Raw genomic sequence first — 25,700 nt, forward strand, 5'->3', positions numbered from 1 at the left:
CCAATTGAATAGCAATGCCAAGGCATGTACAATGCAGAGGGAGATGTCTGCCCAAGGGGATACCCCAGGTCAATCAAGATGGCTCTACATGCATGGGTGTGATTCCAAAAGTGGTCAGCCCCTTTACACAGCACTGCAGCCTAAACATAAAACACATCTGTACGTAGCCTGAGGATCTCCAATATGGCACACAAATGTATGGCTACACTGCAATGGCCTCACCAGAAACAGCTCCAAGGAGAGGGTACATTTAGAATCAAAGAATAGACTCATTAAGGTTCTCATTAAGGGAAAGACCTCCAAGGTCACTGAGTTCAACCTCTGACTGAACATCACCATGTCAACTAAGTCATAATTCTAAGTGCCACGTCCAGTAGTTTCTTGAACACCTTCCAGGGGTGATGACTCCACCACCTTCCTGGGCAGCTCATTCCAAGGCTTAACCACACTTCCAGATAAAAATTTCTTCCTGATAGCAATCAGGAACCTCCCCTGGCACAGCTTGAGGTCATTCCCTCTTATCCTGTTGATCATTGTCTGAGAGAAGAGACCAACCCCCACCTTGCTACAGCCTCCTTTCAGGTAGTTGTAGAGAGTGATAAGGTTCCCCCTGAGCCTCCTTTTCTCCAGACAAAACATCCCCAGATACCTCAGCTGCTCCTCATAGGATTTGTGCTCCAGACCCTTCCCCAGCTCTGTTGCCCTTCTCCAGACATGCCCCAGCACCTCAATGTCTTTCCTGTAGTGAGGGGCTCAGAACTGAACACAGGATTCGAGGTGTGGCCTCACCAGTGCCGAGTACAGAGGGACCATCGCTGCCCTCGTCCTGCTGGACAAAAGCTTTCTGATGCAGGCCAGGATGCCATTGGCCTTTTTGGCCACCTGAGCACACACCTGCTCATGTTCAGCCACTGTCAACCAGCGTCCTCAGGTCCTTTTCCATTGGGTCACTTTCCAGCCACTCTTCCCCAGCCTGTGGTGCTGCCTGGGGTTGTTGTGACCCTGGTGCAGGACCTGGCACGTGGCCTTGTTGAACCTCATATCACTGGCCTCAGCCCACTGATCCAGCCTGTCCAGATCCCTCTGCAGAGCCTTCCTGCCCTCCAGCAGACCAACACTTCCACCCAATTTGGTGTCATCTGCAAACTCACTGAGGGTGCACTCAATCCCCTCATCCAAATCATTGATAAAGCTGTTAAACAGGTCTGATCCCCTGGTTGTCCTGCATGTGCTGCATAATGACACTAAAGATTATCTGTTCCGTAACCTTCCCAGACACCAAGGTCTGGCTGACAGTTCCCCAGATCCTCCTTCCAACCCTTCCTGCAGGTGGGCATCACACTGGCCAACCTCCAGTTCTCTGGGTTCCCCCTGGCTCACCAGGACTGGTGATAAATGATGGAGCAGCCTGGCTCTTCCAGCGGCTCTCTCAGTACCCTGGTGTGGATCCCATTCGGCCCCACAGACTTTCGAGTGTCAAGGGGCACAGCAGGGCACTGACTGCTCCCTCCTGGGTTCCAGGGGGTCAGTGTGCTCCCTGTCCCTGTCTACCAACTCAGCAGGCCACCTGCCTTGAGGATATCAGGTCTTTCTGTTGAAGACTGAGGGAAAGAAGGCATCAAGTACCTCAGCCTTTTCCTCATCTTTGGTTACAATGCTCCCCTCCACCTCCAATAAAGAATGGAGATTTTCCTTGGCCTTCTTTTTGTTTTTAATGTATTTATAAAACCACTTTGTATTATCTTTCACAACATGGCCACATTGAGCTGTAGCTGAGCTTTCACCAATCTAATTTTCTCTCTAGAAGACATGATGACATCCTTGTACCCTTCCTGAGTTGTCTGCCCCTATTTTCCAGGGTCATAAATTCTTTTTTTCTCCCCAGGTTCCAGTGAAAGCTTCCTATTCAGCCAGGCCAGTCTTCTTCCCTGATGGTTCATCTTTTAGCACATAGGGACAGCCTGCTCTTGTGCCTTTAAGATTTCCTTCTTTAAATATATCCGGCCTTTCTGGACCCTTATTACACAGAACTGTGCAGTCCCTTTAAATATACTACCTTGAGTCTCCCCAGAAAAATAACTCTGTTGCACCATGTTGTGGAAAGACTAGTTTGGAATGAGAGCTTTGGAAGAGAAAGTGAAAAAGCCACACTAACGTGGATCTCACTCCCAGGTCAGCATCATTTCAGGTCTATGTCTTCATACCACTGCACAGCAAGGTGCAATGTACCTAAAAATACAGTCATAGCACCATATAAAGCAGTAAAAATGGAATATGAAATTGAGGTGTAGGTGTTATAGGAGAAAAACAGCAAGAGGAAAGGAAAAAAAGATACTTATTTCCATAAGAAGCTAAGGTCTGTCATCACATCTGTCATCACCATCTCTCCTGACACATACCTTAAGCACTGAAACACCTAACAATTTCCTTTTTTCTGCTTTGTCCTTTATTTTTCCTATCTTAAAAGCACCCTCTGCTAATGCTGGTGTCAGGAAGCTTCTCAGAATGTCATCATCAGGGGACAAAGATTTTTATGAAACCAAACAGCAGTGACTCCCCTATGAAGACAGGCTGAGAGAGTTGGAGGTGTTCAGCATGGAGAAGAGAAAGCTACAAGGAGACCTTAGAGCAGCCTTCCAGTACCTAAAGGGAGCTGCAAGAGAGCTGGAGAGGGACTTCTTCCAAGGGCACGTAGGGAATGGATTTAAACTGAAAGAAGGTATGGTTAGATTAGGTATTAGCAAGAAAACCTTTACTGTGAGGGTGGTGAGGCACTGGATTGGGTTGCCTGGAGAAGTTGGGAACATTCCATCCCTGGAAGTGTTCAAGGCCAGGCTGGATGGGGCTCTGAGCAACCTGATCTAGTGGAAGGTGTCCCTGCCCACGGCAGGGGGATTGGAACTAGATTGCTGCTATATAATGATTTCTATTGTATCTCTAAAATAATTTGAACTTTCAAGATGGATAAGAGTTACTGTAATAGATCCTCTAATATATTACTTAATATGCTTTTTTGGGGGGGGGGGTGTTTAAGTCTTATGAACGGGTTTTTCTTGTGTTGTGGCTTGGGGGTTTTTTGTTGGTTTGTTTTTAATCAAAAAGAGAGCTGTTTTGGAAAGAGATCAGTAATTTAGCCACAATGCCTCTTTATCTCAGAATCAGCACCAGTAAATTTGAAGATAAAATTACATGAAAATGTCAGACATGCAAATTATTTCACTATACATTACCTAAAGCGTAAGCACAGAAGGTGGTAAAAGCACTGAACAGCCACACCCAGGTGGGAACAAGTCCAGGACTGGTACCTGAAAAAAATGGGGGGGGAGTGAGTCAGTGTAACAGGGGTTAACACCAAAGAAATCCCCCAAGATACACATATACATACAACCGAGCTGCCACTGATTAACCCACTGCATCAAACAGATTGCAATGCTGGCGTCTGACCTTCGGGCATCGGTGAGCTCTAGCAAAGAAGCACTGAGCAGGCTTCAATGTGTTTACACCGTAAAGGACAAAAGGTAATGCAGAGGGTTTTGGTCCTGAAATGACTCTAGTATTGCACAAAACAATGATAATAACTAGGCAAAAATTTTCACAGGTCATGGGAAGACTATCCATTGAAAAATTAGTTAATGTTCATGGACTATATAGAGGGGAAAAAAAAAGTTTTCAAGCATGATTATCAGTGCCAGTCTGGGGTTTGTGTAGCACTTTTACCACACAGATCTGAACAGGAAGTTTTTGTCCTTAGGCTAGCAGAAATATTACCACCCTTATTTTTTTCCTCTTGAGAAAAAGGAAGAGATAGCTGAATTGGACAGAGGCCAGTTCTGTTCTTGCTCTGCTGATAGCACTAACCTAAGGTTATTGTTGCTCTTTTAAGGAAATCGATCCTTTTTCCAAAGAGGGTTCTATTTAACTTAAACATCACCCAATACTACATCAACACTAAACAACTGTAAATGCAATGCTCTCTCAGGTTTCTGTCATTTGGCACCAAACACAGGGAATTCCAGCATACAGAGGTGTGTCTTTGCATGAAAGATGCCAGGAGATGCCTGCACCTAAAGTAGTGCCCTGACTACCTTTCTCTCAGTGCCTCATCTCACCATTCTGAAAGAAACGATGACAATTCCTGACTCCTAGCTACAAATCTGCAAACTGTAGAATGAAAACCAACTGTGCAGGAAATTAGGTCGTTTATTTCTGATCCTAGGTATAGGATTGATATATGATACCCAAAATGCTCTTTAGCTTGCATGAAAGTTTTCCAAAAATTGAGAAATGATGGGTACTGATGTGGACTGAGGAAGAGCTTGCAAACTACTCATACAGGTCTCAACTCTAACAGACTTAATCACCATTTCAAATGTCTTCAAGTTCCACATATATCTGCTGAGAATGTGTCAAGATAACATCATCCCACTGAAAAGATCTGTTCTGGATGCTCTTTTATTACAGTCTGAGTAACTATCATCTGCATTGATAAAAAAACCCCAAGTGTTTAAGAATGAGGCCAGACAACTATTTAACAAGCTGGTCCTCAAAATGTAACTTTTGACCCAAAACTGCTAATAAGTATCCCTGCCTCTAGAATTGCTATGATAAATGTACAAACAGCTCACACCAAAGGGTACATCCTGAAGCTAACCACAGGCATAAAAAAAGAAAGGCAGCTAAATGTAGTTATTTCAGGAAATAAAAGTGTTCTCTTCACTAAATTGTCTAGTTTAAAGAAAATCAAAGCCTTTTATCTAAATATATTTTACATATTAATCACCTGGAAGATTCTTACTATTTTCTGTGGCCTCCAAGAGCTGGTCTGAGAAGCCCAAACCAAACATGTCCTACACTCAGGAGCAATCAGATCCAAAAAATTTCTGACTTAGTTTACAATGAGGAGCAAACATGGAGTCAAACTTCGAAAGTCATAATTTGAAGAGACATTTATTTAGAAACTATGCTTCTGTCTAGAAGTAGTCTTGAATAGGGGGTGTGTATGTGTGGAGTAATGAAAGGGAAATGAACTCATTCAGGCATCAGTTTAGGTATTAGGAAATGTGAAATCAATGAAAATGTTATGGAGAATATTCAGGTGGATTTTGGCTGTGTATTTAAACCCTGGAATGAACTTTAAATAAAATGAGATCTTATCAGAGACTTCAAGCAGCATATGCTGAAACCCATTTTAGGGGTAAAATAAAATAAGATTTTTCAATAAAATGATCTAAATTTATAATGCTATGTGTGAGGTAGATTCTTCTACATGCACATATAGGAGCCTCATTAAGGGAGTAAGTGGAAGATTCAAGTGTCTGATAGCTCCCTGTAACATTCAGAAGTATAAGCAGTTCATTTATTCTGAAAAATTACAGTGTGAAGAAATTTACCTGAGGCAGTGTAGTCCCAGTCATAAAAAGATAATAGAAAATAATTAAATAAAATCATGACAAATCCAGAGAATGTTAACAGGTTGGGAGCAATCCACAAAGGCACCATCTGTTAAAAAACAAAGGGGAAAAAATTCAGAAAAATTGTATTTCTAATTGTACATCCTATTTTAATGAAATATTTTGTATCAGGAAAGAAGCCTTTATGACATCAGCAATGTTCAGATTTGTGTATATTTCCCCATTTTCAAATTAAAATACAGTTTTAATGTCTGAAATTTATTTTCAAATGAAATCCTTTTGCCTGATTTTTGTGACTGAGGTAAGAATGACATTTTAAAACATTGTATTCCCTGTGTTGTACGTTATCCTTATTTACCCAGCCAACAAGGAAAGCCTTTTGTGATCAGCTGTATCAGAACTGAAAGAAGACTGCAGCACCCCAGTGTGGTAATTCAGCATCCACGTGGCAGGTTTCTTAAGTACTCTGTTCCCACACTTTAACAAGGAAAGTTCTTCTTTCAAAGTATGTGAATAATTTCTTAATCAAAATATCAACAAAATCAGACCCTGAGTGCATTACACTTTTAGATTCAGAAGATTTCCCTGTTACAAGCATCTCCCTTCTTCTCTAGATAGTAACTTTCTGACAGGGTCTGCCTATTTACTCATCGATTATAAACACTCCATTAATTCATTTTACTTTGTAGGGTGCTGAAAAGGACTCTCTGCCTTTACCTAAACCTCTTTGTCCTAATAACCATTCTCAGGTATTCATTCCCTGTGGCTTTAAGATGCTCCTTACACTGCGACAGGAATCCCTTTTGGCAATAATCTTCCCAAGTAACATGGTTTCTCCAGAATATTTTTTGAAATAGCATACACAGCTTTCTACATGATTTTTAGACAGAACACATTTGCAGAAATACTAAGTATCAACCATTACCATCTCTCAAACACATTATCGATATATTTAAAACACAAAAACAGTGGAGACTTATAATTAAATTATTTGGAGTGTCTAAGGACTCAAAATGTTTATAAACTACTACAACACTATAAAATATTACAAGACTATATTAAAGAAAATCAAGCCAATTTCTGATACTAACAATAGTTTTGAAATCAAATGGTTTGTTAATAGCTCTGCACTAGCTAGCTGAACTAGTCAGCTAGATGAATACATAGTAATTTGTATACATCTTTACATTTCTTCTATCCTACTACTAGATGAAAAATTTACTTTTAAAATCTGAATGCTTGGAATGATTAACTATCCTAACTAGATTATCTTTTTCAACTATAGAGCAATTTATAATATTCAGGAGAAATTGTGCAACTGATGGTGTACAGACTAAGTGTGCACTTCCAAAAATCAGATTAGAATTCCTGAACACTTTCCCATTATGTTTCTTAGATGTTTTCTGTAATAACATTGGGAAAACTATTATATTTGATATTTACTTTCTTTATTGGCAGGACTTTATCACTAATTTTAAAACACTGTATGTCAGCTCTCATAGTGCTTAAAATACACCATGGAATGCTTACAGCCATAATTTAAAAAATGTAACATATCTATCATTCTGAGTGTTCAAAAGGGCAAATCTAAACCTCTAAAAAAAGGAACAGCAAATGCCCCCTGAAGTTTCTTTTGGAGAGCATCTAAGGAGGAGTCCTTCACTGCATGGTTGCCTTTTCTTACTCTGACTGTATGCTCAGCATGCAGCAAGAGCTGCACAGCTCCCAGTTTTGCTACCTGAGGATGCAGAAGATGAATCTCCTGCTGGGGATTTATCTGGTGGCTACGACCTCATGTGGAATAAGAAGCACAGACACTGAAAAAATTCTAGATTTGTCTCTTTTAATCTAAATCATAGATCAAAATAGTGCTTTAAAACACTGTGGATGAAATGTTTACATGGATATACAGATGCCACCCAATGCATTGTTTTAAACTGATTGCCTTTTCCTGGACTATTCATAGGAATTGTTGACTGTTAAATCAAGTGGGGCACCACAAACATCTGCTTTCTAATTAGGCTCATCATTCCAAACAGTCACAATGTCATTATTAAGTTATTACAGGAAATAATTTATGCTTACATGGTGCAAACATGAAGAAGTTATTTTAACCCACTTTCTTGCTAACACTGTGTATTTTAAGAAGGAAACCTTCAAAGGATGTTGTTATAGTTGCAATCCCTTTGGCTAACAGACACACCATGAAAAACAGTTACAGGAGTTCTGTCCTCAGGAAAACAGACTCTCCTGTAGTTAAACCCTTAAGCATGCTCTTTTGATCCTTACTGAACCTAATCTGTGTAGGTATTTGGAAAGTATTCCAGTTGCAAAATCCCTTTTGTTATATTTAATGCCCCTTATCCTTTTGGTTGGCATTACACTACCATCACCCTATTTCATAATTAGAAAATCACAGGGTGTTCAAGACTAACTTCTTACACACCTTGCAAAAATACAGCGTGAATTTATTAGTATGCTAGAGAAGGATGAGCTGCAATCTTTATTATCTAATTAACAGACAGTAGAGGTCTAATACATCAATGTGCTATATGATTAATACAACTGGAGCTGCCATGCAGAGAATCACATCTGCTCTCTGGCAAAACCCTTGTGTGCTTGAACCTTTTAAAAAACTCTTAGTTCCACAAAGTGTTAACTGATTTCTGTTTCTCTGGCTCTACAACCACTCATTCTAAAAGCCTTAATACAAACAGCAAATGCTTTAATATAGCAGCTATTAGTATAATAAATGGTATAATAAATTAGTATAATAAATGGTGAAGTACACATTTACATAAAGCTCTGTTCAAACTTCACTAAGTCACCTGAGACTACTAAAATTCTACTCTTGCCCAATTCTAGTGATAAATTCAAAGTTCATAAATGCAACAGAGGGGAGTATAATTGATTTCAGTGAAGCTGGCATACACCTGTGTATTGCAGTGGGATTTCTTCCTTTTCCTCTCATTGTCCAGCATCCACACAGATAAATGAGCTGGGTTATGACAATATTTTTTCAGCTCACAAATTCACAGATCTTTAAGGTCAAGCTCCTCCTAATTTCTTATAACATAGAAAATACACTTTACAATGAATGGTAAAGTCTTGTAACATGTCTTTCAATGAATTCTGTGTTATGGAATACAGAGAAAATTGTGTTGCCATTAGGACATATGAAAGGCAAGACCCAAATCCCAAGCCATTGTTGTCACAGATTTTTTTTTTTTTTTTTTTTTTGCTTGGCTTTGTGAATTTAAGGTTGCTTTTTTAAAATTCCTCTAGAATCTGGTCAAAATAGTCCAGGTGGAATTTTTATTTTCACCAGTTTGGAAACTAAAAGATAATTGATTCATATCTGAAAATGGATGTATCAGGATGTCTAAACAGAGTGAAGGAACTTCTCCAAGTCATCAAGATACACAATTGTACAGCTCAATTTTGAATGAACATATTAGATGCAAAAAATTCTTTAAAAATTCTTTAACAATTATCCCAATCTCCCTATTGTAATGTGCTGTTCAAGAACAAAACCATTACAGCAACTTGCATTCCTACTGATATTTTTACAGACAGTTATATTGTGGCCAATAATTTTGGTGCTCTCACAGTTCTCATTTTTATTTCTAGGAGCAACGTAGACTCTACTGCAATCTCAGTTACATACTGCTTTTCCCTCTGCAGCTATCTGCTGCCAGTTCCTCTGCAGGACTTTGATTCTACATGGCAGTATCTTTTAACATTAGAATGACGACTTTTACAAAAGCTGAGACAAATATAATTTCCCTTCAAATCCTTGTGACACATCACTGGTAAGTATTCTGTAACCCTCCTGCACCAGAAGGCAAAGTAGAACATTCATCGTTGTATCTTCAGGATTCAAACCAAACCAAATGGCACAGTACAGACAGCACCCACTTCTGTCTTTGGTTCTGTACTCAGATTGTTGAAATAGGTTTTAGGTTCTTTGCTCTGGTTTGGGTTCTCCTCCAGCAAGAAGAGAACTAAATCCTGCACACCTAAAACTCCGTAAGATTTAAAAAAATCTAAAGAGGACACATTTTTTATAGGACCTATCACCCTAAGCTACCTGGGGACATTCAATAATGTTGCTTTTCTTGTGGTAAAATGCTGCAACCATTAGAAGAACTTATCTCCAAAGGAAGTTTTGCATCGACAACACTCCTCGTTCAATGTGCTAGCAGAAGAATACCCACCCATCTCCTAAACCAAAGGGCAAGTGCACAGTAAAGCTTCTACTCATCTCCCATGCCAGAGTACTGGAGCGGCTTTTTTTCCATCATTGTTTTCCTCAATATTATGGTGGGAATAAAAGCAAAGTCTCTGAATTGAATTACTGAATTCAGTGTCACATCTTCGAATTGCTTTTTTCTCATCCCGTGTTCAGGTTGCTTTTTAATTGTTCAGTTAGGTCATATAAACACTTTTCATTAAATTACTTTAAGGTTATGAACTAGAGATTATGATTTTCCTACCATATCAAGAATAAGCAACACCTGAATTATAGCACCCAAAGATGGCAGATCCAACAGCACTCTGACCACATACATCCTTTTTTGTTTGTACAAAGGTTTATTTTCAATTCTACTCCAATCTAAACACTTTCTGTAATGAGGCAGATGCAGAAGTCATTGCTTCTTTAGAGATCAATAAAGTTCATATTTATTTGAGATACAGCTTTTTTTTTTTTTGCCAACAACAGCATAACTAACTGTGAGTGGTTTATTTTTAAAAACTGCAGATTGTAATGCATTCAAAAGATGGCATCTTCCAATCGTTATGGTGATCATGGTAACCACTCTCATTTTCAGCTTCTTAGAGGAATGCCTGGCTCCCTCAAGCAAGTCCCCTTGGGAGAAAATGAGACAGTGCTTGCATAAAATCATATGCACAGCACAGAGAGAAAGCCACGCTGTTGTTAGGCAGCATATGCTGCACAAAAATAACCTGTACGAAGTAAAACCATCCATGTCTGCAAAGCTGTTTAATGAAAGATGTAATAATGAAAGATGTAAAAAAGGAATGGATGCCTTTTCTACAGCAATCAGAAAAAAAGAAACAAGCCATTTCTTTCTAAAAAAAGATAATCTCAAAACAACATACCTTAAACACAGCTATATATCCTGCAACATTTGTTTTCTTTTATCAGATATCTTCATTTCAGCTTTATTAATCAATATGTATTTCTAAATGAAAATACATGCTGTATTTAAAACAAATTCTTACATTAACATGTCAAGTTTTTATTAAATAAAATTCTTACCTTAATAATTTTATTCCAGATGGGCTGCATAATATACACAGATAAAGGATTTGTATCCACAGCACTGTACTGTGGGGAAAAAGCAAGCATGTTAAACAAAGCACTGAACAATGGCTATTTTTCCAGCACTACATATCTTTCAGCATCTAAGAGCACTCAGTGAGACTGGTGCAATTTTATTTTATTCTGAATCATACGGGTTTTATTTAATTTAAAAGCACTGGCCTAATTTACCATTACCTTGTTAGCAACTCTATGTATTAACACAAGGGTTTAGGCTTGTGAAATGGCAAACAGCTCTGCAGTCACAATTTACTTTTAAATTCTTGTTAATTTTACAACCCTCTAAGATTCTGCATTTTTACCATATTTTGGATTTAACACCTTTATTTGCACTTCCAGTAATGCACAGTCTGAGCACCAGTTCATTGCTAGTATGTAAGATAGATAGTAAATATGGAATGTGTTCATAGGTGGAATATTATCTTGCAGAGATACACAGCTTTTGTCATAGTAACACAGTTGCATTTGCACTATGCTAATTCATGCAAGGCAATGTTATTATAAAAATGAGCTCTAAAATAGCACAGTTCATTATCACAATAAAATTTCTCTATTGGATAGACTTAAAATATATGTAAATATGTGTGTTTTATAAATTCCAGTGAGTACATATCTGTATCTTTTGCAAACAAAATATTTCAGAAATCCAAGGCCACCCTGAATTGCTGTTGTCTGCTTTTTCTGCAGAGGACAGTATCAAGTTTTATCCTGCCTTGAGACTGCAGAACAGAGAATAATCTGAGGAAGAACAATCTTAACTGATAATATCACTCAAAACCACATACTTGAGCCCTGGCAGGTAGGCATTGGAAGAGGTTATCCATCATTGGGATGGTACATGTAATTATTTCAGAAATTCTTGGACTTTGAAAGTGCATATATGTCTTAATGATGTTAGGATGATGCATATGACACACAGATTCAGATATATCTATATATAGCACTATCCAAACATTGTGTGCAGACAATGGCAGTAACATAGGGATGTGTTAGACCACAGTTTGACAAAGTTGTTCACTCGCAGAAGAGCTGATGACAAAGAGTCTGTCCTTTCACATAACTTCAGCTAACAGTTAATCGTCTCTCCGTATATATAGTTAATTTATTGACCTCTCTTAGCCAAGTACTCTTTGGAGGAGACTGCACTCTGGAAATACCTTTTTCAAGTCATTAATTATTAAAGTAACCTAGGCACTTGTCTTAAACTCAGGTACCTACAAATGAAATACTTAGGAACTCTTCCATACAGTCTCTTTTCCTATCTGAATACAAAGGATATGTTTTAATTACCTTCTGGACAAAACAAAGCGTTCACGTAGTAATTTTATGTGTTCAAGCTTAAATCACAGATCATAAATATAGCATCTCATAAAATTATTATAACACAGCTATACACTGTAAATACATACTGACAAATATAAAAAAATAACCTAGCAGCAACTGGTCAGACCAGGCTGCCTAAATTTCTGAAGGGAATAAAATGTACAGTTTAATGAAGTGTATATCATTGATTTTTATTTTTCTAAAAATACTGGAAGTATTAGTATTCACATTATATGTAATTTTTCTCTGCTACTGCCACCCATATTACCTAAAACCCAATGCAATTTTGTCATCAACAGATTTTCCATCAGAATATATATTAGGATTCTTAAATACACTACCTCAGAAAAAAATGAATACGCAGGTAAAACTAAATTTTTCATTATTCTGTATGTATTTGCAGGTCCAGATGCTGCATCTATCTTTCAAACATTGATTATTACAACTGTTTGATCTTTTGATAGTTCAGCTTGCATGTGAATTACCCAAACCTGTGGGCTTTGCTTAGATTTGTTCCAAAATTAACAGTAATACCAAGCCATATAATACCTATGCCAATGGACCAGTCAGCTAGTACTTAATTCACATGAGAACGATGGAAATCCTCTGAAAATGAAGAAAATTCAAAGCATCCATTAGCACTTCTGAGGTTCCAGGTAATCAGGAGTCTGCCCAAAGTTTCACTGTGGCTCCTGCCCATTTCCTTACCCTAGCTGGTATTCAAAGACCATGTGAGATATGGGACAATTTGCTGACCAGCATTCAGTCATACCTGGATAAGAATGTGCAAAGGTCAAAACAACTGAGTTTTACCCTTGCTTCTGCTTTGGCATTCTCTTTCTTCCCTCACCCCCAAGTCAAAGTCATGAATAAAAGCAGAAAATTATAGTTAAACAACAACAGTGAAACGAGGCTTTCTACGCAACATATTCACTGGCTGTTCAGAACTATTGCTTTCTCTTAGAAGGACAAAAAGGAAAACCAGTCTCATTTCTTTGAAATTGTTTTCTTACAGAGAAAATATAAGAGACTATATAGGTATTATGTAATTTTTATATTTTCTTAAATGGAAAATATGAGAGATTATGTAGCTTTCCAACATATCTCTACATAATAGACACAAACATGAGACACAGTTTCCAAAGTCAAGCATCAAAAATCAAAACAGACATAATTGAGGAAAAAAAAAATAGAATTACAGCCAGCTTTTGTCACCTAAAGACATTTCAAGACCCACCACACTTCATCCTGTTGATTTCTATGTCTGTGGCTGAACCATGGTCCTCTGGGTGGGGAAGGAACATTCAGCAGATGTGCAGAAGAATGGAAATTTGCTCTTCCCTCAACAATAATTTATTTTAGCTAGACCAAAGAAAACACCCATGGAAAAACAGTTTTCAGTCATGGCAAAAAATAAAACTGGACAAATAAAGTCTGCCATACAGTTTAATCCTCTGCTTTGTTCTGCTCCCGAGAAGCTACTAACCTCAAGGCACTGAAATCCTCAGGAGTTTAATGTTCATGGCTGCTCAGAAAAGTTAAGTACTGAGTAACATGCTCACATTACGATCAATGAACATGAATGCAAGAGTCACTGAACCTGACGTAAAAAAAAGCACTGCCATTTGCTATTGTGTAATTCTGTCATTTTCAGGGCACTTACACTAAAAGACAGAAGTGGAGAGGATAAGCCTGTTGGAGGTTTTTAAGTGCAAGACTCATACAAGTACTAAGCACTTCCCTGCAAACACTTTCTGCCCTGGGAAAGGGATTGATCGCCCTTATACAAAGAAGAAGGGCTTGGAATAATCAGAAAGCTTCTCTCAATTATTTTTAAAAGAAGTTGTAACAGTTGGGAGGAAACAGCAGTAGTGGGGGAATAGGAAAAATGGCGTTGACTCCATCTTACTCCCAAATTAAAAATGCTTCTTCTGGTTTTATTTAATTGCTGATATCTCCTTGAAAGCCATCTGCTTTCTCTCTCAGTGTTAATGGCTTCTAGCAGAGCTGGAAAGTAGAATACAGACACCCAACATGTACACACATACATGGTGACTCTGCAGCACACATGAGATGCGCTTTTACTTTGTGTTCCTGCATCTTAATTTCCACCTAGGGGATCCAGCACAGCATCAAGTTTGTGCTGGTCACCTGTGTTAAAGGGGAAGGAAACAAGATTAAAGAGGAGGAGGGAGAAAGGGATAAACAGTTTAAAAAAGTAGCAGAAAAACAAAAGAAAGAAAAATGAGCAAAAGCAAAGGTTTGGCTACACAGAAGAAAGACAATGGTTCTGCAGTGACAGAGTAGAGCCAAACACCGAGGGGCAAAAGCCCTCACAGTGATCAAGGTCTGCTCTGCTAAATACAAGACAAATGGTACCTCTGGCTCACATCCACACAGCTTAGAAATACTTCCCATTATTGCAAACTGGTCACATCCACACGGCACAGCATCTGCTAGAGGGGTGTTGGGCCTCATCATCTGGCCCCACACACCCAACACATCATTAGCATTCAGTATGTTTAAGTTCAAAGTATTTGAAACAATCTGGAGACTACACTGTAACCCAGCAATATGGCACTTTCAGAGCATGAAAGCAAGCCCTGTCTGCTGTGCATGTTCAAAAACCCAAAAGCCCATGTTGGCAGAGTGCTGAAGGATGGTGAAACCAAAAAAATGATGTGCACTGTCTCCAGAACAGACTACTTCCAAACCAAAGCCCAGCTATTGCCTTGGGGAGACTTTAGAGAGAATAAACAAACAAACAAACAAAACCCAAACAAGGAGTGAGCTAACCATTAGTGAGAGCAGACACTGGATCTTCACTGGACTGCCTAGCCCTCTCCAGCTTTGCATTGTGGAGGCATCACAAGAATAAAATTTTGGAATGACTACAATGAAGAGAAAAATATAAAACATGTCTACATAAACTTCAAAGTCAGGAGAGAAAGCAAGCTGCAAGAAATGTAGTTGCATAACTACATTACATAATTATTTCAACTCCAGCTGCTCTTTATACTAACAGACTATTCCTTTCCTGTACTTAAATCATCTTGTCCCAGGTAGCACCATATTGAGCCATTCAGTCATTTACATTCACCACACCTGTGTTTTGTAAATGACAGACAAGGGGATGGGAGGCATGACAATGGACTCTCTTTTGCACAAGATGAGGTTTTCTTGTGGTTTTGAAAGCTGCAAAATGACCCTCCCAATCCAGGGCATGAACCAGTCGCTATTCAAGAGAGCTCAGTGGGAAATCACCCCTCTGGGCAATGTCTTATGCAACATGAAATTGGCTTCTGTGATACATTACACTTCAGGAACCAGACAAAAATTAAAGAAAATACGGAAATACTGGCACATCTGGTAACAATTTTCCATCAATCTTTCCAATTCCTAGACTACATTAAACATGTGGAGTTTAATTCTACTTCATATATGTTTTTTACAGGTTTGTAGTTGTTATGGGACACAATATTGGATTTTAACAAAAGCTTCACAAAGGAAAGAAAGAGAAGCATGCTATAAACAACAGAGCTCCACAACACAGTGGATGCCAAATATGTTCAGCAGTTTAAGTGTTCATGTATTCCAAAACCCAGTCCTGTTATTTCTAACAATAGAATTGTTTTACATTATATCATCAGTTAGTTAATTATTCATAACTAATGGCTTGGATTTTCTATCTCCTACTGCTTAAACAGTAGGAGATAGTTTGGACTATCCTGCATTTCTCCCCACCCATATATATATAAGGTCACCAATATCTAAGTCCAGGAGTTATAAGCCTGTACTAGGGCTGGATGCAGCTGCACTGTGAAGGAAGAGGCTGTACAAGTTTGGCTCCTGAACTCTTCTCTCCCCTCCCACTTTGCCCCCTTCAGTTCCATTAGCCTGTGCACCCTACAGATAGGAAATATAATTAGATTTTCCTTCCACCTGATACTATTCCTAGTAAATACTAGAATGTCATGGTTTGTGCAATTCAACAATTGTGGTTGGTATTACTAAGTCATCAGGAAGGTGTTATTACACAAACTGCTGTCCGGGGGATGTTTTGTTGCATAGGTATATTTGTCACTCACCTCCTCATTTTCAGGAATCCTGACACACATGTTGAGTCACAGGCCACATCCTTTCCCTTAATGAAGTAGGTATGGACCCATGTCCATGAGGGCATGGGCACATAAGAGCTGTGGTTCAGGACAGGCTACTCTTAGGGACTCATGCCTGCTAGTGGCACATCCCCTTGCCTGCAGAGCAGTGTCATTGCCTTAGGATCACAGAACCATGGGTTTGGATCACAGGATCATTCAGGTCAGAAGGGACCTCAGCAGGTCTCCTCCTTCTCAATGGAGGCTCAGCCAGGAGCTCAAAACCAAGTGCTTTATACAGACCAGAGAGAGGTGGACAGCCAGTGGGACTGGAAGTCAGCAACCATTTTTCAACTAATAGTAGTTATATTAAGGATGCTGCCTAATTTGTCTTCAGGAAAAGACTTTGTTCAGTGGGACACGTTCAAGCACTTAACAACAAAGCCAAAATAATTAAAAATAACATAGAAACATGATTAAATATTGAGCAAGGGATAATAGAAGACAGCTACATGTGTGCTGCTGTAAAGGGACAAAGAGGCTGGCCCAGATTGGTAAAAATATAAATCCTGCAAAAACCAAAACCTGCACACTCTCAAGGAACTACACAACTGATCCTTAACTCGCTATTCAAAGAAGCTCTAACATAGCAAGACAGTTGATTTCTATGGGGTTTTTTTGTGCAGACTGGTCTTCTACACTTGGTAAAAGGAAACAACAGAAGGATTTTGTGCTACACCTATTTCTGTGTGTGTACAAACATGTATGTGCCCTTTAAAGATCAAACAGTAGACCAAGTACCTATCCAGCTGGAGCTCTGCCAGAGTGTGCACCTAAGGCCCTGGGGAACCCAAAGAAACCACTCCAGGCCCAAAGGAAAGACAGGTTAAAAGTGTGTTGTAGTTTTCACAAGAGATGCTAAACAGGGGTTCTGTAGCACATACACTAAACCCTTGTGTTATCTAATATCCTGATGCACAAGAGAGGGAATACTTCACAGAAAGATTCCTCTCTCTATAAAACAACCCTTAGAAGAAGGGTTCCCCTAGATTTATAGCAAACAATCCACAACCAAATCACAGATATATCTTTGCAATTAGTCTTCTATTAAAACACAGATGAATAAACAAAAATACATATGTATACATGTGATGCCTTAGGATTTTGGCTTTTATACTTTCCAGATCCTGTACTGCTTTAGTGTGTAACTCTAAAACTCCATATAGCCTGTTAGCTACTGTTCTCCCATTCTGGTTAGACATAACAAATCCTCTCTAGGCTTGGACATCAAGGACACCTTGTTGTCCCAGGCCCTGAAATATGTAAACAAAGCCTCTAAAAAGGGGGAACAAACTTGGGGTAATGACATCATTACCTGAAATTGTAATTGGAGAATTAACCCTGATATGCAAATGGACCAAACTTATAAAAGTGTGAAAAACCTGTCGTCCATTTTGGGTGTAGCCCTAGGGCTCTGTACCCATAGTGTACATTTATTGAAGGCCCTTCAATAAATACCTGCTTTCATCCTCTTAATTTTGTCTAGCCTCTGTTTTTAGGTAGCCCCACAAGGCATCACATGCATATTCTACACATAAAAATCCAATAAGCACTTCAGAACACTAACATCTCTTGATAAAGCAATAAAATGAGATTATGCAGTTGGTATCTGCACTTTTATGAGATTCAACATGGCACACAACTCTTTATATTGAGCATATTTGTCCTAAAAGTGATCTAATGAACCTTTATAAATTCATGGGCATAATATTGCACTCAAAACCATGGACAATTTCCCATGATTGGGAAAAAAGTCCTGCGACAAGTGATATCAACTGCAGCATCTCAGTGACGCGATTTCATTAAGTTCTTGGTTCATTAGCATATGATACGTAGAAGGAAGATAATGATTACAGAAATCTTGAAATGCTACATTATGTCAGCTACAATTACAACAGGATGAGGAAAAAGAGGTAATGTGTGCATAAAGATTGTCTTTCAGAATCACATATTCAGTTGGACTGTGGCTCTTTGACACATGAGACACATGAACGCAGTGACAGATAATGTAAGAGTAATGGTTTGGTTTATTTCACTTACTATTCAACAACATTTAATTACAACCCCAGTCTTCCAATCCATCAAAGTAACATGAAGAGGACTGCAAGATTTTATTTGTAGAACAGTGGGCTGTTGAGTCATGGTTTTATTGAAGCCAGATGACATTAGTTTTTGCTGCCTCAAATATTCAAGGACTTTATTAAATTGCAGTGGTTTGAAAAATCTAACTACAGCACACACAACTGATAACTGCTTTCAGATAATATTTGGAATACAATATTAGTGAAAAAACCTGAAAATGCTACGTGGAAAAACACAATATAATAAACATGTAACAAAAGTACTCAACATACATAACATTGTCCACGTGCAATGAGCATTATTGCATGAGCACTACTGAATGTCTCCAAAGAAGTTCCAGATAAGCATGCAAATTAAACTCTCTTATCCTATATTTTCAAAATCATTTAAACTCCTTGTGTTACAAGAGTTGAAAGCAAAACTACTGTTCAAGTAAGGTGAGCAGAACCCACGATTTTTCTAAATCTCATAGTTACACTTGTAGCCTTGGAAAAGCATAGACTCCACAGAAATCCAGTCTTGTTTCTGGGTGGATCCTAAACTTCCAGACAGTAATTCACTAGCTTATACTCAACACACTTTGCTCTTCTGGTATAAGCAAGTATAAGAGAAAGAGTCAGACCTTGAAATGTGAGCATCATACATCTGATCTTGTTTCTCTAACCCTCCAAAATGAGGGCTGGGATGTAATTTGAGAGACCCTAGCCCAGCGCGTTCACCTAATGCAGGATCACGTTCAGTATACATTAAGGATGCAGATCAAGTTTCCATGAGGTAATGACCCCATTGTTTGCAAGAAACAACCATGTCAGCACACTAGAAGAGAATACATTATCCAAAACTTTCCTAAAAAGGTGTCAGCAACGGTTTATTAATACTCAACACTAGATTGTTGATCTTGTCTCAGAGAAATCAAGCCATTTCTTAAGACTGATAAAATGATTGCCCAATCCCCTTTAGCACCTGTTCCAGCAGGCCTTATCCACACAAGACTGACATAGCAGACCTTAAATTTCTCTTTGTGCAGCCGAAGCTCATGTATTGTCTTTCTTTAAAAGGGCACTCATGAAGACCAACTGGCTGCTAGGCTCTTACTCCCACTTTGCTCAGACTGTTTCACACAGCTCATCTTTTCTAAGCCTCTTAGTATTCACAATGCCATTCTGAGGATGGCAAACTGTGGGCCAAAGAAGGCAGGACACATTATTCCAGCTGATACCTGATCAGTACATCAGCTACAGGAGTAAATGTAACCCTTTGACATATTTATGACACTTCCAACTTAAGAACTTTTTTCTCTTCATTGTAACAGCCACAATGCTGTCGACACTCTGATGCCCTGTATCTTTCCTGCAGTCTGTTGTCTCTTATTTTATGTTCGAAATGCTGATTTTCTTTCCCCTAAGTGCTGTACCTTGTTTACCGAATTTCTACACATTGATTTCTGGCCATTATATCCCCTTTGCAAGTATATTTTAAATCATAAGCCCATTCTTCAAAATGCTTAGTATAGAGAAGATTTTACAATATTCTCCCTTCTGTTACTTAATGAAAGTATCAAACAGCAATGGACAGAGACACAGCTCTGTAGGTAGAATCCCACTTGACAGAACCTCCTGCTTTGACAGAGAACTTTAAATGTTTCCATTCTCTTTAAAGATGCTTCCATTCTCTTAAAAGAAACATTTTTAACTCTTTAAAATGGTTCCATTTTCCAATGATTTCATCGTAGTTACTTCTACTTACTTTACTTATGAGAACATGGGACAGTAGCAGATGCCTCACTTAAATGAAACAACTTATAACTCGTTTACTCTCCCCTCCTAACACAGAGTTACCTGCTAAAAATATGGCTTAGAGGATAGAAACAGTGTGGACGAAACAAGATTAAAATGTGGAACCTCAGATGTTAATTTTTAATGTTGTATCTGATTTTTTAAATAATCTTTTCCAAGGCCTGTTGTTTGAGTCAAGCCTCTATAGTTTGTTCTTAGATCTCTTTTATTCTGAAACAGGATAAAGCATCAAAGTTTTCTGGCCTGAAAAACATCTGTGCACAGGTACTGTAAAAAAAGGTGACTCAAGGCAAATATGCAAGGGAAATCCTAAGAATGAAGGGATGAGAAGAGGCAATGGCAACATGAGCTCACCACTGACATTACTGCATTCTGGTGAGAAGGATAAAAATAAAGAACCAAATCCTGTTTTTATCTGTACTCATCACCTGGTTGTTGCAGAACAGCTTGTCTCCAACAGAAACCCAAGCAGGCATTAAAAAAGGTAGCAGTGTAGTTCCACGGGTGCTCTTGTAGAACTGCAAAACGCTGATAAAATACAAACGTAAGAACAACATGGTCCAAACCCTGCAATTTCAGTTGGTTGTAGCTTTTTAGCTGTGTTGCTCCATGTCCTAAGGAATAGCACACAAACCAGGGATGAGAATCTTCTGCGATACAGTTGTAGCAGATCACCTGAGCATGCAACCGTCCTGGAATCAGCACCTGCCCCACAGGCAAGAAGATGGCAGAAATATCACAGCAGCAATACTCCGGGTTGTGTCTGAACGGTCTCATCATCACACCTCCACCTGTTCTCAGTGTGGTTTTGAGCAGAAAAAGGAAAACTGAATAGCTAAAGCCTCATTAACACAGAGAATCAATGGGAACAGATTTGTAAAGTGAAATAGCTAGCCCTGAGGAGCCAATGTCAGTGCTATAAGGATTTCAGAAGGTATCACATTAAACTGGTTCCATTATAATACTATGGACTGAATGTATTGAGTATAATTGTGTGTTTGTTCCCAGTACAGCTGGTTTAGGTTCATCCTAAGGGAATGCATTTTTGTGCTTTGAGATCACTCTGTGATGTAAGCCAAAGCTTGGTAATTGGAGAAAACTTGCTTCAAAAGCCTATAATATACATGGACCTAACATGCTAAAGGGTGCTGAAGTCTTTGTATTCAGTAGAGCTCTGCCATTCCCTTTGCAAAGAACTGTGCTGGTTTTGTTCTCAAGGCCCTCCTCCAACTGCAAACAGGAGTCAGACAGTGCCTGAGACATACAAGTGGAGCATTCATGGTAGAGAAATGCATTCAGCTGTGCGAAAATTTTGAAAATTGCACAGCATTTTTCTCAGGCCAAATTTACCTTTACAAAAGGAGTTGATTACACAAATTATTTTTTTTAAGCTGTGTTACGATCAGAAGATAAATTGTGCAAAGTATGGAGTATATTAAGCCACTGACACTACTACAAGTACAATGCTGCAGTGTGACATACAACAGAGAGATGGATGCCACTAAACCTAAAGTTTTTTATGCACGCTTCAAGTCCAGATGCAATACATTGTTTCAGCTCAATATTGAATGTATGCTCACAAATACTTTCAGAGATGACCTGGTTCTTCACAGGGCCAACTCACGTATCCCTCCACAGTACCACAGAGCTGGGTTCACCAGGAAACACAGTACAGAAATAGCCAGGAGGTTGTAAGAAGAAGTAACCCTTGCGTGCTGGGCACAGCGATCAGAGTTTAGTGCCTGCTGAGTAGGCAGCAAAGGAAGCAGCAATCTCCTCAGAGGGGCTGGGAAGCTGGAGGAGCAGGAGGCAGTAAGGCCCTAGGCCGAAAGGGAGGAGATGGCAGCCAGAGGGCAACAGGAGGTTGAAGATCACGTCTCAGGCCTGGGAGGTGGTGAGAGCAAAGCTTTGGTGATGGCAGCAGCCCAAGGTATGGGAGGGTGAGGGACAAGAGATTGTGGTAGTGATTAGTGTCTCCTTGCTGTACCCTTTTTGTATTTTTGGAGTACTTTAATCCACTGCGAGCAGCATTTAGTAATAGGCAGAGCTGCCATCACCTGCCAGGTCCTCCTACAACCTGGAGCACCAGGAAAATGGTGCAGATACCCAACCAGCTCAGCAGCACCAACCTCATGTAGCTGTACTTCTCTGTGCGTAACCTGTGCCATTTGGATTTATTTATTTCCAAGATATCTGAGGTGACTTGGGACTGGGATAACAGAAAACTATTTGATTTCATCTTTCTAAACCCTGCACTTACCAGCATTTTTTTCAGAACACAGATGAACAGATACTTCTCAAGAGCATTGGCTGATTCTTAGAGTTAAGAAAATCACCCTACATAGGTTTTTTTGCAATGCTGCCAAGAAAGCAATAGACTCAAATAAAATGTCTTTTGGTAGTCTTTTACCCTGTAAATCTTAAGTTTGGCACAACAATTACAAGTTTTCAAAAGAATGTTGTTTTGATTCTTCGCATCTGCGCTTGTTTGAAGCTATTTTCATTCAAGTGATAAGAAAGAATGTAATACAAGCGTTCCTTGTATTTCTGCTATGAACTCAAATAATTTAGGAAAGTTACTTAAATAACAATGTCCGTTTATGCTAAAAATAGCTTTTTATTTTTCCTCCTCCGGATCTCAGGCAAGACTGCGGCTTCACCATTCAAGCACAGACCTGTGCAGCTCACGCCCAGTGGCCAGAAGCAGCTCGCAGAATGTTTTATCCCACTCACATTGGAGACACACAAACAGGTTGGTACATTTTAATGAGCTGCTGTGCAAAACGAGTTCCTAGTAAGCAACATGGAGAACACTCTCAAAGCCACAGTTCCTCCACCTTCATTCCTGCTGACATGAACAGGCAGAGCTGCTGGCCCTGGGAAGGGAAGAGCTTGATAGGAACCAGGAAAAGCTGAGCACCCTGGTTGGAGCCCAGCCTGGGAAGGCACATGTTAAGAGCAAGAAGGCAGGAATCTTGGGGAGCATGGTGTAGGGGCTGCTCTGGGAAACTGAACAGAACAGAAAATAAAAGGTTGGTAGAAGCCGGCATGCCCCCCATGCTTTTCACAGGGAATAGGGTGAGGGTGTGTGAACAGGGTGGCATGGCCCATCTCAGACACCTGCACCTCAACTAAAGCAAACCTGGATAATTCCCTGTACTGCATCCCCTGTAACTCTTAAGTCTGTGACATAACACTGGTAAATCCAAATATCTAAAGATTCACCCATTTATTTGGATTCTGCATGCTGGTTATTTGCAAACACAAGGTTTAGTTCAAATTATTTAAAGTAAGTTTTTCTTTTTTTCCCCTTGGCTTTCTTATTTATTTATCAATGCCAGAGCATTCCTGTGTCCAAAGGCTTTGCAGAGAGCCAGACAAACAGCATCAATGCATGATTTCTTAGAGAAACACCGGATACCTCCAAAACCACGCTGCTCTAAAACGGGCAGAGCTTTTCTAGACGTTGATGCTCACTCAAAACCCAGTTCACTCTGTCTCCACCGAGACCTGCCGCCCCGCGAACGCCCAGCTCCTGCCCAGGGCACGCACTCGATCAGAGCCGAGCCCAGGCCAGGTGCGGGCGGGCAGAGGTGGAGGTGCGGGACATCCCCCCTGCGGGCACAGGTAGAGCCCTGCGGACCCTCCGCGGTGGCGGAGGGATGGCCCGGCCGGCCGGGGCCGCACGCACAGCGGGGCTGGGCTGGGATCCAGCCGCCCCGAGCGCAGCGCTCCGGAGCCCAGAGACGCGACACGGGGAGGACCGTCCGCCGCCCTCCCTCCCGGCGCCGGGGCTGCCCTTACCTTGTAGTGTCGGAAGCCGTGCAGCTGCCGGCCGCTCACATACCGCCACCGCCACATCGCCGTCCTGCGCCGCGCCGCGCTGGCAGCGAGGCACGGAGGGACGGCGGGGACGGGAGGATGGGTGAGGGAGGCGGCGGGGCCGGGGGCGGGCGGAGGGCGGCTCCGCGGCCGCGCCCCGCGGGCTGGACCTGCCCCCGGCTCCGGGCGTCCGCGCCGGGGGTGCCCGCGGGGCTGGGTCCGGGCGGCTCCCGTGGGAGCAGGCGTTCCCCCGCGGCCCCGGGACCATCCCGGGGCCCGCCTGCCAACAGCGTGTGTTACACACCCGCGATGACCTCACGGTATTCGGTTGGGCACAGCCAAGGCACGTCGCAGAACCACCTCCGAACTGTTTTTCTGCCTACGTATCTGTTAAAGGTGCCGTATTTACAGCGTGCGCGATGTAAAGTCTCATGAAGTCGTGATGTGCCCGTGAAGTCGCTATATAGAACAAGGCTGAGTAACAAATACGAAACGTGCCAAGTAACACTACACAAAACAATGTTAAGTAACGTGTTTCAGAAACAGGTGACACTGAGGATTAAGGTATATATTTGCATTCCAGCAATAATCTGGGTCTTGCGTCTCTTTATTACACCTGCACTGGAGCCTGCCACACCACATCAGTCAGCAGTGCACTCTGCGCCTCCTGATTTCTAGGGAAGTGAGGCACCGGTATAGGCAAAAAAAAAAAAAAAAAAAAAAAGACTGGAAAACATCAGGAGTAATGTTTCAGCTGCAAACGTATTTAAGCATATGGCATGACACCTTGTGTTACCTTCGCTGTACACTACTGGGAGAGAGAGTTGAAATCATACACATCAGGGTCTGAGATTTTATGGACCAAATGGAATCTATCCAGAAAGCAAATCAATTAAAATCCATTACTTGCAACCCACGAGGCATCTTATGTATTATGAGAGTCAGTGTTATTTTACAAACTGTGCAAGTTCGATAGGAATTATATACAAGTTATGATCGTTAAGTGCAAACTGTATACAGTGGTTCTTGTTCTGTATTATTAATTACACATGAATCAATTGAGATGTTCTTACACCTGCATTCTGCTTACAGCAGCAGCAGCTAAACTTCTGCTCTTGAAAACAACCCAGAACTTTAACTTAGCATCAGGTTACTGAGTTAAGAGCTTGATACCAGTAAGGAAAGCTAAAGTGTTTGGAGTTAATGTTTTTCATGAGACAACTCTAATTTTAATTAATATTTATACCCTGAATTTTGATTTGGGATCCCCTTCATTGTTACTATCATGTTTTTAAGTTGTGTTGTGCTATTGGATTACTTTCCAAGGGTAGATAAGAAAAGATTTGTGACCTCTACCATACTCAGTGCAATTCTTTTATGCAAGTAAGTTACTAAAACTGGCCAAACCATTTTATAGTTCACTTTCACTTCTTAACTCTAACCTTGGAAGCTCCAAACATGAAAGCAGAAATTTGTCTGAAAAACTATTAGGAGTGTGATGGACAGTAGTAGAATAGGTGCTTGTTTTTCTGAAAGGTAGAAGGTAGGCAAAACAAAGTAATTTTTTCTTTTTGCAGCCCTGTGTCAAAAATATAAAGATACAGAAAATATAGAGATATAGCGTAGCAGTGCAGGTGGCTGCAGCTACTCTTTATCCTGAGGAGAACTCAGACAGCCAGCTGTGGTGGTTAGCAACCCAAGTTTAGCATGTAACTTTGCAGTCATGGTGAGAACCCATGAGTCCCTTGTTTTTGCCTTTTGT

The 25,700-nt window shown here is 40.2% G+C and overlaps 1 protein-coding gene and 1 long non-coding RNA gene across 4 annotated transcripts in view; one reads left to right on the plus strand and one right to left on the minus strand.

Moving 5' to 3' along the window:
• The window catches only part of LOC125317310, a 30,498-nt gene extending 7,304 nt beyond the window's left edge, over positions 1 to 23,194 (plus strand). The window contains exons 2-4 of the long non-coding RNA XR_007200010.1: positions 9,042 to 9,223; positions 11,446 to 11,557; positions 22,759 to 23,194. This is a non-coding gene — a long non-coding RNA (uncharacterized LOC125317310). The remainder of the gene's footprint in view (positions 1 to 9,041; positions 9,224 to 11,445; positions 11,558 to 22,758) is intronic.
• LOC125317307 (ethanolaminephosphotransferase 1-like) overlaps positions 1 to 24,050 on the minus strand; it is a 56,386-nt gene extending 32,336 nt beyond the window's left edge. For 2 of the 3 annotated variants that reach the window (XM_048287068.1, XM_048287066.1), the window contains exons 1-4: positions 23,921 to 24,050; positions 10,696 to 10,764; positions 5,391 to 5,499; positions 3,231 to 3,305 (exon numbers count right to left, since the gene is read on the minus strand). In XM_048287068.1, the coding sequence (XP_048143025.1) occupies positions 3,231 to 3,305; positions 5,391 to 5,499; positions 10,696 to 10,764; positions 23,921 to 23,977 (310 nt within the window). In that variant the 5' untranslated portion in view covers positions 23,978 to 24,050. Of the gene's footprint in view, positions 1 to 3,230; positions 3,306 to 5,390; positions 5,500 to 10,695; positions 10,765 to 20,544; positions 20,645 to 23,920 lie in introns of all 3 variants that reach the window. The other variant, XM_048287067.1, reaches the window with a different exon arrangement.
• Between the last annotated feature and the right edge of the window lie 1,650 nt (positions 24,051 to 25,700).

The sequence above is a fragment of the Corvus hawaiiensis genome, chromosome 26 (assembly GCF_020740725.1).
Source record: "Corvus hawaiiensis isolate bCorHaw1 chromosome 26, bCorHaw1.pri.cur, whole genome shotgun sequence".
In the NCBI taxonomy this organism is placed as follows: domain Eukaryota; kingdom Metazoa; phylum Chordata; class Aves; order Passeriformes; family Corvidae; genus Corvus; species Corvus hawaiiensis.